The following is an 11401-nucleotide window of genomic DNA, read 5'->3' as shown; positions in this document are numbered from 1 at the left end:
TATACATACTTTAAATCCCATATTATCGATTAGGACGGGATTATGAAAAAAGAATCAGAATTTCTAAATGTGTCAAACTTGGCTCATGTACGTACTTTAAAATAAAAAGTCATTTAAACTCAGACTCTATATATAATACCATAGTATTATAAAGTGTATTGTAAATAAATATATTTTAATTGAACTGTTGTAGAGAAAACAGCTTTTGGGTTACCTGCCCATGTCACTATCAGTAGGAATGTAAACAGTCAGCCTGGCTCTGTGTTTTAGATGCTGCTTTTTCGGTTAGAATCTGTGTTGTTTACATTGTTTTAACAGTTCTGCTTCATTATCTCTCCTGGTATTTACACCTTCTAGCAGGAACTATTCGTGTTTACCCAATGCTCCTAAAATTGGGAGTTAAGATTAACCAAAAGCAAGTCCTGCAAACTGTAATGTCAACAACAGTTAGCCTACATGCATGTTGGCTCTTGATCTGGTGGTTTTCTGTACATTATTCTACAGTATATACTATTTATATATGAGATACAGCTCAGCAGGGGCTTCAAGCCAAACTACGTACTATTATGGTTATTACTTTATTTATGTATTTATTAGTGCTTTATCATGATTTATATAAAATTAATAAATCAAGCCTCCCCAACTTTCTGATATTTATATTTATGGCATTTAGCAGCCTATTTTATCCAAAGCAACATACAATTGTGCCTAAATACAATGCAAACAATTAAGGGTTAAGTTTTTTCTTTTCATTGTCTGTAACTACATCTACATTAACAGATATAAGTTTAAACACATGGGTTGTGTTTTGAAAATAACAGTTATGTATTTTTAAACCAGTATGACATGATTTGTAGGTGCAGTGCTGAATGTCTGTATGTGTGTGAATGAAGGATGTGCAAATAAACTCAATCTGCTGACCTGAGCTTTATTTCACTTTCTGTTACCTGAAAACGGTACAGATGTTCAGGTCATTCAACAAAATAATTACACGTTGGTGCTTGAGTAAAAAAAATCTTTTATTTACCTCACAGACAAAGTTATCCAACGTCCATATCACTTTTGTGAAAAAACAGCAATTGCTTTTTAAACTTAACAATATCAAATTACATGAGGTGCAGTGAAAACAACATTATTATCAAGGTCAATACAACATTATCATCAAGGTCAATACAACATTACCATCAAGATGAACAGAATACTGGAATAAAAATGCACAAAGAGAAAAGTTGCATTCATTTATTAACGACAAAGTACTTTACATACAATGTGATGAAACGTTTAATTCAAGCTTGTTTAACACATGATAATATTTGATCAAACATGGCTTCATTTACTGATTATAACATGAAATATGATTCTTACTACACTGGTCAAATCTTAATATACAAAGATCGGCTGGATTTTTTTTCTTAGTTTGTATGCAATCTAACTTTGCATCAACAACTGATTGTGCAAAAAAAACTAGTTAACCATAATCATCCATAATGAATTAAGTTACCTTAAATTTAGGTGGGTACATTTGTCGACCTCACTAGAACATATCATGAAAACACTGACCTTCAGCCTGAGAGATTAAATGATACTTATCAGAAAGTAGAGGTTAAATCTACCTGCTGCATGATTTAGAGTTTAAGAACAGTTTTAAAAGAAACTGGGCGATGATAGATTTTTAAACAAAGCATATTACAAAAGTATAATACATGTCTATAATGGGGATTGTGCAACACAGTGTATTTCAGGAACCTTACTAATAAAACCTCATATGCAGGCTGTCAAAACCAATTTTCACAATGAGATCAATACAATTTAATCATATGTATGCAGATCAATTTGAAAATCCAAAAACAAATATTTACAATCCCTTTTCACACAAAGATCATAACGAGAAACAATTATACATATTATATCAGACAGTGTTTGTTCTTTACTACTGTGTAACCAGTGAGTGTCGTCACAATCATTTAAAACTCATTTAAAAGTAAAAGTAATTTAAAGTAAATGTGTGTTTCCAACACGGCAGTGGAATGAAGAAGGAAACAAAACGTAGATCTCAAAAAGAAATGGACAACATTTATTAGACATTAAACTGTGTTACTATCTATTAATTGCTGTCAATCACATGATGTATTCTGGCTAAATAAATACAAGGTTGACACAGAAGAGGAACGTATTTAGCCTGTTTTGTTTTTAATATTATTGTATTGTATTTAATATACTTTCAGTGCATAAATTTAATTCTAATCAAGTTGTAGGTATCAATGCAGCAAATAAAAATACAAATAATTTTAATACATTTAAGTAAGTCATCAGGTTTGAAGATTATCAGTAAAAAACAGACTCATGCTATGAATAAATGGTGTTTTATTTCCAGGTCTCCACTGTTTAGCTCTGTGTATAGCAAGAGATGCACAAGTAAGCAATTACCTACACAGTGCACTTGATTAGAAGTAAAAATCAAAAATCAGATCCCCATTATTACACTTACAAGTTCTGGTTACAAGAAAAAGCCTAGTGAGCACTTAATAATCACAGAGCAACTTTGTCCAGCAAGTTGTCTGGCACATCCTGCCATTAAAAATACAAGTTATAATTTTAGACGAAGAATTAAATTAAAATAAAATAAAAAAGCAGCACAATTGCAATATGACAATACAGAATTATTATTGTTGCAGAGTTTTTTTGGTTTGAAACTTTCATGCCAACAGTTCAGCTTAGTTCAGTATAAGTTGTTCCCCACAGCTGTAGTAGCACAGGACCCTAACTCTGTCTGTACAGGTACTGCATTACCAAGGTTTTTTGAAAAGGGAGAAGAAATGCACAATGCTATGGCAAATTAGGCACGTTAGAAGAGTGTCATTGCACTTAAATAGCAGCACATCTGGAACAAGAAGATACTCGAGGAAGGTAATAAGGAGTGCTTCTTATCGAGAGTTAAGAGAATAGAGCATCAATACCTGCAGGTGTCAAGACCAACGCCTGAAGCAGGTCAGACAGTGAGATGATTCCTCTCACCCTGTCCTCTTCATCCACCAGGACTAATCGGTGAACCTAGAAAAAGCAGGCAGCCCATGAAATCTGAAGTGCCAAATCTCGCCAATGTAGTCAAAGATTTTTTATTGTTTATAAAATTGAAAAGTGAAAACTGCATCATGTTGCATTTTTCTTAATTTTCCTCCTAATCTAGTCGTATCCAATTACCTGATTGCATTACGCTGCCTCTCTGCTGATGCTGATATCCACTCCTGACTGAGGAGAGCCATGTCTAACACACACCCCCTCCAACACGTGTGCAGTAGCTGACTGCTTCCTTTCACCTGCACCAGGCGAGTTCATGCGGATCAGCATTGTGAATGGAGAGCCACACCCTGATCAACACATTATTCCTGGACTCAACCAGCCAGTAGAGGTCATAATTGCATCAGTTATGAGGTCCCTAATTGGGACCACCCTGTATGAACAACAGCCAATCGTTGTTCATGTAGACGCCCAGCCCAGAGCTGAGTTTTGAACCAACGATTCAGCTGTGGTGTGCTAGTGTATTTCATCGCTGCGCCACCTGATTGGCACTTTTTTTTTAGAATGTGACTTACCTCAGCCTCAGCTATTCGATCAATGATGGTCTCCAGGGTTTCATGTGGGTAACACTTCAGCACTCCTTCAATGCAGCATGAGCGGCTCTCAATGGCTTCTCGCATTGTCATGTTCAGATTGTTGTAATTTTTCTGGGCAGCCAGGTTCTACAACCAAGAAAGTAGATGATGCATTGGTTAGTCATAGCTGTTGTTTTATAAGAAAACAACAAAGCATCCAAATACCACAAAAGAAAGGCAAAGAGACATCAAAATAGATGGTAAAATTAGTATAGTATCATAATATACACAATTTAGTCAAAATATGTGAACACCTGACCATCATTCATTCATTCAGTAATTTATTGTCTGTTTTACATTCGCCTTATCCTATTCAGGGTTGCAGTGGGTCACTGGGCAGGTCAACAGGTCACAGGGCACACACTCATACCTAGGGGGACTTTTTAGTATCTCAAATTAACCTGACTGCGCTGAGCTCTTGAGCCAAACTTGTTAATGTCCTCTGGGCCTCCTTAATGTCTTTTTACACAGGGACAGCAAAGAATTCAAAAGCGTACAATTTTATTTTATATACTTGATTTCACAGACCTGTTTGACCACACTGGCATTTTTAGTGCATCACCCAAATGTTTTCTGCATTTAAACTCGATGTTGGCATGTTGACTCTGTCCAGTGTCTTGTTTTTACCACTTTCATTTGTTATGATGCAGCAGTTGAGTAAGGATTTTTAATACTCTTTACAACTGCTTTTACTATATGGGCTTCAGCATAATTATGGCTTATTCACAACATCTAGTGCCCTATATAGCAAATGTGAGGTTCAGGAATGGCTTTGTCGATCAGGTCGTGTATTTCCACAGTTTATTTCTGGCACAGTTTCTAAATATTCATGTAGGTCAAGCATGTACAGCCTGTTCTGGTGTGGTGCAAAAACAGAACTGAGTTACTTACAATTACATCAAATCGTGAGTAGAGGGCCACCACCTTCTCTACAGACAAAAGACATGCTTCAGAATAGTATTGCTAATAGAATAGAATAGAAATACATAGTCTAATACCGGTATCTCTAATAGAAAATACCTTGTTCATTCACAACAGGCAGGGCTGAAACTCGCCGTTCGACGAATATTGCTAATGCTTCATAAACAGTGGCGCTCTCCTGGACCGTGGCGATCTTTCTAAACGTTCCGATGCCAACCTCCTGAATTTGCTTTAGTAAGAATCGTGACTTTGGGATCGTGGAACCCTGTGAAATTCCATTAAAAAGAGGATTTAATTATACATTAAATATTTATAATCTAAATGTAAACTTATTCTGAAAATTAAATGCTCACAAAGATGTGAAGGAACTTCAGGATGCGTTTGTGGGTGAGGATGTGCAGAACATTCCCTGTTTCTGGATCTATAACCGGCAGCCTGTGAATCTTGTTCTTCAGTAAGGAGTAAATGGCATCGAAGAGGCTGATGGTGGCAAACATAACTCTGTCACTCGTGACACTATAAGGAAAAATACAAAAGACAAAGGACGGTCGAGGTGGTTCTAGTTTTACCTGGACTCAGGGGTGATGCTGATCAGAGAGATGATGTTGTATTGAAGATAGATCTCTGCAACAATATGAAGGACAACAAGCTTAAAAACTAGTCTAACTGGAAATGACAAAACGAAAGTGTACACAAAATAATTTTAATCACCTCGCCAGGTTTCGATCTTGTGCTCTTCTAGTTCATAGATCTGAACCTAGAAATTATAGAATAAGTAGGACACATGCTTCTTTTACACTTTAGATAGATAGATAGATAGATAGATAGATAGATAGATAGATAGATAGATAGATAGATAGATAGATAGATAGATAGATAGATAGATAGATAGATTGTTTATCCTGAGCGAAATTATTGCCCTCCAGTAGTTGAATAAGCAAAGGAAAAGAAACTAATACAAATATAAACAAAGTAAGTAAGGTGTAGTGAATGTACAACGTGCATATATACAATATACTGTATGCAAAAAAGTATGTGCAAATTGTGCATCTGGTACAATAATAATAATAGAAGCAGTACATTTACATGACTCATATAATTAAATAAAAGACTTCTTTGCTAGATCTAACTTTACACAGTAGTTTATAAATCAGAAACACCTACCATGGGTGATTTATAATATCGGTGGAGAATGTTAATAAAGTCTGTTATAGTCAGCATCCCTGTAAAGATAAAAAGTGCAATAGAGAAAATAATGAACACCTAATAATAAACACAAACGACCTCAAAACAATGATCCACTGGCTCAGGGTCAACTAGGGCTGTACCAGAGCAGGTGTCGTAAGTGACATGCACGAAAGCATTCAAAATTCACTACACTAACACTTCTCAAAATACTTTTAGCATGGTAGACTAGTCTGATCGTGTAGCTATTAATACCCTTGGGAGAGGGTTGAGAATTAGAACACTCTCTTGCCCTGTCCCTGTCCCAGCACCCAGTCTGGCTAAAGTTAGAACGTGGGCACCAGGGAGGCCAATTCATTTCAAATTAAGCACTGAAATGAGATTCCTAATGAGTCAGAGCATGGTGCCTAGTTATACTGTATTTTGTAATGTCTTTCTCAGCAGAGCTGCTTAAAAGTTTAAGGACATATGTTAACATGATTGGTTAAAAGACATGGAAGTAAATTGAGTGGAGCTAAACAAACAAACAAGAACATTTCTAGCATTTTTATTACAAGCTATGTTTATTCTGCAATTAGAAGTGTTCAAAGTACAATCGGTTTCCTTGTATATAACACAATTGTCTGGTTCAACACTTTCTAAATACAGGGTTGGGGGGGCAACACTGAAAGACCCACTTTGGCCATGTTCACACTGCAAGATTAAATAATTTATTAGCATATTGAGCCAGTTATTATTCAGTTAACTTTTTACATTAACCACACAGGAAAATCTAAGCTCTTGTTTTGTTAACTCAGTTGAGTTATGCTGCTTGGCAAAATTGACGCCTTGCTGTAAATGATAGGGTGAATATTTATGGCACAGAAAGCAAATGTTGGCCATGTGGATGTGCTCTGTAATTGTGCTCCTGATTTCCCAGCTTTGTAATGCACAGATGACTGGTGTAAATGTTCATATAAATATTTATATATTTTTATACTGTACTGGACATCATGTTGTCTGTATGTGGTAGTTATTAATTACAGCATTTATTGTTAAACGTAGTGGAAAATAAAGAACATCATATGCTTTCTAAAACCATAATTATTTAAAAGCATAAAAAACATGACATGCCAGTGTTTGAATGTTAAAAATCAGATCAGATAAGGGATTATTATAAAGGTTAGAAATAATGACAGAAGGAAAATAGGTGACATAAATCCTTAGTTCCTCAAAAGCTGTTTATAAAGACAGATATGATCCATTCAACCAAGATGCCAAGTCAAATGTAATTTTTCAGTTATTTATATTTAATTCTCTAATTCTATAGTGTTCACCTGTAGGAGGATTTTGTATATATTTGACCCATCCGATTTTCATCATGTTTCAGAAAACACCCAATACTGTAACACATAATGGAACTCAAATTTATTAAAGTTGTTTTGTTGTTTTTGTTTAAATAATTCAGTCAGAAAACGGACGGGTGCAGAAATCACTAAACGTGACATACATGGACATTACAAGTGTATGTAAAGTCTTGCAAAGTCACTGTATGTTGATGCTGGAATATCAAATAATTGGGTAAATATTTATGAGTTATTCATGCCTTTTAAAATACAAGACTTAAGAGCATAAAAGATAAAGAATGAACACATTAATAAAGATTCAGTTGGACTTATCACACAGTTCAGCTGAGTCAGTAATATGATTCACGTTCAGAAATGGCTTAACCTTTAAAGGTTGAAATGTACAGCACTGTGTGCTCAGGTCCACTTACCTACAAATCGCTGCTGCTTGCTGTCCCATAACGGCGCAGCTCGGACTCCGTTAGCAACCAATGCAAAAAACGCCTTTTTGACCTGCAGTAAGACACATCCTGTGAGCATAACAGAATTTAATAAAGGAAAAACTAAGTGGGGAAACGTGATGAGTGCATGCTATGGGAGGCATTTTGGTTTAGGGTTAGAGAAAGGGGTCACTGCTTATCGATACACAGTTATTTTGTCTGACCAACTGTTCAAAATGCCTGAATATTTGTACCCTGATTTCTACCCGCATCCTACACTGGGAAGAGCACCAGTCAATCGCAGACAAAGCCTATCATGTCTGCGTAGTTACCCAGCTGATTGATAGCACAGCTGAGATTCATACCATGGAGCATAATAGACCCCTGAACCACCCGAGTGTCAGTATGAACATTCAAATACAAACATTTATTTTTAGGACTCCTCTAGACTTACATGTCACTATAGAGACATTACAAATGTGTTTGATATTATATAGTTAATAGAGAATATACTAGACTTGTTTTACATACGTGCGGTGGAGCCTACCTGCAGAGTGGTATCAAAGATGACCAGTTTAGAGCTGGTTGGTATGGCATCGTAGCAGCAGTGGCTCATGAAGAACTTGGTATAGTCGAACGTGTCAGGATGTTGAAGAGGCTCTGTAGGAAAAAGCAGCGGAGGAGAACCCTGCTGCAGATCTGTCAGCATGACTCTGCAGCCAGTACAGGCACAAACTATTGTACAAACTATACGCTACAACAAGCTCCAGTTAAGGAGCAGCACTTGTGAGGTAATAAAATGATCCTTGTTTTCTATTATTGACTATTAAAAAATATTTAAAGGCAAATGACAGACAGACCATAATAAAAAGGTGGTTTGCAAAGATGGTAAATAAAACTGGCAAACAACAGATACCTATCCTCTTCATCATAAGGCAGTCATCATCCATTTCTAGTGGAACCTCCTGAAAAAGTTATTATATATATATATATAAACAAAGGTAGCAGAATAATATGCATTCATTATTTAAATAAAAGTGCAGCCACATGAGTCTATTTACCTATTAAGTGTAAGCATTTCTCTATTTTTTGCCTTTGTTATTACAATGTACTGTATTTTGATGACCAAAAACATAACATTCTTCAACTCAGAGCCATAATTCTAGATAAATTTAAAGCTGCTGATTAGGTAAAACATCGTAAATGACTGATAGCTGTATGATCTAGTAAAGGGAGCAAATCTAGTGATTCCCCTTTGTGTTTTTTGCTAGATTACTTGCAGCTAAAGGGTTACTATCTAAATATACTGTATGTGCTATAAAGTAATGAATAAATACTGCAGTGAAGAATTCATTACAAAAAGACCAAGTGTTTCTAGGGGGCGCCAGATCCACCACAATACTAATCAGGACGCCGCATTTACTGAATAAATCATTTAAGTTAAATAAATATTTATTTATTAGGATTTTAACGTCAAGTTTTACACTTTGGTTACATTCATGACAGGAACAGTAGTTATTTATTACACAAGATTCATCAGTTCAAGTGTTTAATGTCAAACACAATCATGGACAATTTTGTATCTCCAATTCACATCACTTGCATGTCTTTGGACTGTGGGAGGAAACCTACACAGACTCGGGGAGAACATGCAAACTCCACACAGAAAGGACCCAGACCGCCCCACCTGGGGATCGAACCCAGGACCTTCTTGCTGTGAGGCGACAGTGCTACTCACCGAGCCACCGTGTCACCAAATTAAAGAAATAACATTCCAGAAAGAATAAAACAAGTTAGTAACTACAACACTACAATAATAAGGGATTCTATTTAGGGGTTTAAATAATTTTGAGTAGTCGGTGTGCTAAGCTATTTAAATTGATGCTTGAATAATTATCTTTGCAACTGTAAGTGCTTTCAGCACAGTAAAGTATGAGATGACATAGAAAGGCATTCCTGGCAACTGTTATCATATCACTGTAGACGTACAGTATAAATTGCAGCTGGAAAAGCTTAATGTTTTAGCTAATGCTTAGCTGCTAACTCCAACTAATTACATCCTAATTGCCTTTATTCCGCTCAGGTGGCACAGTGGTAAAACATGCTAGTACGCCAGAGCTGGGATTTCGAATACTTCGTATCGAATCTCAGCTCTGCCATCCGGCTGGGCGGCCACAGGGACACCGATTGGCTGTTGTTCACAGGGTGGGATCAGCCAGACCAGGGTTCCTCATATCTGGTGCAATTACGACCTCTGCTGGCTGATGGATGGCGCCTGCGCAGAGTCGGGGAATAATGCTGATCAGGGTGTGGCTCTCTGTGCACAAGGCTGAACCACATATGAACTCGCCTCGTGCAGGTGAAAAGATGCAGTCGGTACTGAGCATGTGTCAGTTGCGAAGCTCCTCGGTCAGCAGTGGAGGGTTGTATCGGTAGAGGTGAAGCGTAACGCAATCAGGGTAATTGGATATGACTAGATTAGGGGAGAAAATTGGGGGGGAAATTCTAAGAAAAAAGAGAAAAAAAGAAAAAAAAGCCATACACACACCTCATGTAATTATGCATTTGAACTAATTAAAAAAACTAGTAGAATAACCTTGTGGTCTGATTTGTTGAGTATTGATAGTTTCTTTGTATTTTGTATGTTTATCAGCCCAAATTAAGAAGCAAAAATCTGACTTAAATTACTGCATTCTCACTATAAACAATTAAATAAAATATAAAATGCTGTCCTTAGGAAATGTGTGAAGCATGTATCTCCCGTATTCTTCGTTATACCTATATTAAATAATAACATTTTAATTCCTATTAGATTACTACTTTGTGCTGAACTGTTATTTCTATGATGACTTCAACAAATCTTTATGGATTAAGTAAATGGTCATCGGGCATCACTACTTTTATTCAACACTTACTGCTCTCAATGGGTGTTGCGTAGAATGAATGTTGGTTCAAGAGTTCAAGAGAGGCTTTATTGTCATTTCAGCTATATACAAGTACATATTGAAATGAAACAACGTTCCTCCAGGACCAGGGTGCAACACAGAACAAAAAGTGCAAGACAGTACAGTACACAGTGCAGATAGACAACAGTACAATAAATACAAGAAAGGCCTAAAATAAAAATAAAAATAAAAAAACATTTCTAATCTAAAAAGTAATTAAGGGAGGCAAGACTAGAGACAAGTGTTGGTCAGTACATGGTGCTGAGTAAATGATGAGGTGAGGTAGAAAACATATTCTTATATAATGTTTAAAAAGACTTTACCCCCTGATCTACAGTCAGAGAAAGTGGGAAGCAACAAGCACCTCAACAAGTTTACAAATGTTCAGTCAGATTAATAGTGTATTTAGATAAAGTGGTTTCTATTCCATCGAGATTTGAACTTTAATAAATCATAATATCCACCACGGTTCGGGTGTACATGGAAATGCCAACACACCCACCTGCACTCCTACATAATTGTTTAAGTGCTGCATACTCTTATCTAATCTCTGGCCAAAACACTGCACCTGTTGCTTAAACATTTCTGTATCTCAGTCTTGCATGCATACACACAGTGATTGTGTCTTACCTCAGGAACTGGGTCCATGACCGAACTTAGAGGATCACTGTCCATGCTCTCCTGCACTAATCAGGCTCCAAATGCACTTAAGTCAACCCGAGCAAAGTAAAGCGAAGCAGCCCTGTCTAAATCAGGAGATGATCCAGGCATGCAGGGGACTGGCCAGGCCGGTGGGGGAAGGGACACTGCACTTGTTGTGGTAGTTGACGTTGTGTACACAGCAGAGAGGCTGGACTGCAGGGCTTGGATTCTCAGTTAGAAGCTGCTGCAATAATTTGGAGAATAACAGTGGCCCATTTCTTTGGTGCTCA

General features: G+C 36.8%; 1 protein-coding gene across 4 annotated transcripts; it reads right to left on the bottom strand.

Annotated features, from left to right (window-relative positions):
- Positions 1–1007: 1007 nt before the first annotated feature.
- On the bottom strand, positions 1008–11199 carry prkag3b (protein kinase, AMP-activated, gamma 3b non-catalytic subunit). 4 transcript variants are annotated; one of them, XM_063005466.1, is made up of 14 exons: positions 11100–11199; positions 8441–8489; positions 8072–8184; positions 7516–7597; positions 5739–5797; positions 5286–5331; positions 5144–5198; positions 4928–5054; positions 4674–4839; positions 4545–4582; positions 3594–3740; positions 2958–3051; positions 2489–2568; positions 1008–2391 (listed from the first exon to the last, which is right to left on the bottom strand). In XM_063005466.1, the coding sequence occupies exons 1-13, from the start codon at positions 11142–11144 to the stop codon at positions 2498–2500; spliced, it is 1092 nt and encodes a 363-aa protein (XP_062861536.1). In that variant the 5' UTR covers positions 11145–11199; the 3' UTR covers positions 1008–2391; positions 2489–2497. The 4 variants fall into 4 exon arrangements, with proteins under 4 accessions (XP_062861536.1, XP_062861535.1, XP_062861539.1 ...); XM_063005465.1 differs by having other exon boundaries at positions 1008–2568; positions 11100–11198; XM_063005469.1 differs by lacking the exon at positions 8441–8489 and having other exon boundaries at positions 1008–2568; positions 11100–11122.
- Positions 11200–11401: the final 202 nt, after the last annotated feature.

This window comes from Trichomycterus rosablanca, chromosome 12, assembly GCF_030014385.1.
Source record: "Trichomycterus rosablanca isolate fTriRos1 chromosome 12, fTriRos1.hap1, whole genome shotgun sequence".
Taxonomy (NCBI): Eukaryota; Metazoa; Chordata; class Actinopteri; order Siluriformes; family Trichomycteridae; genus Trichomycterus; species Trichomycterus rosablanca.
Note: the sequence above shows the minus strand (reverse complement) of the source record. Positions and strands in the feature narration are given on the sequence as shown.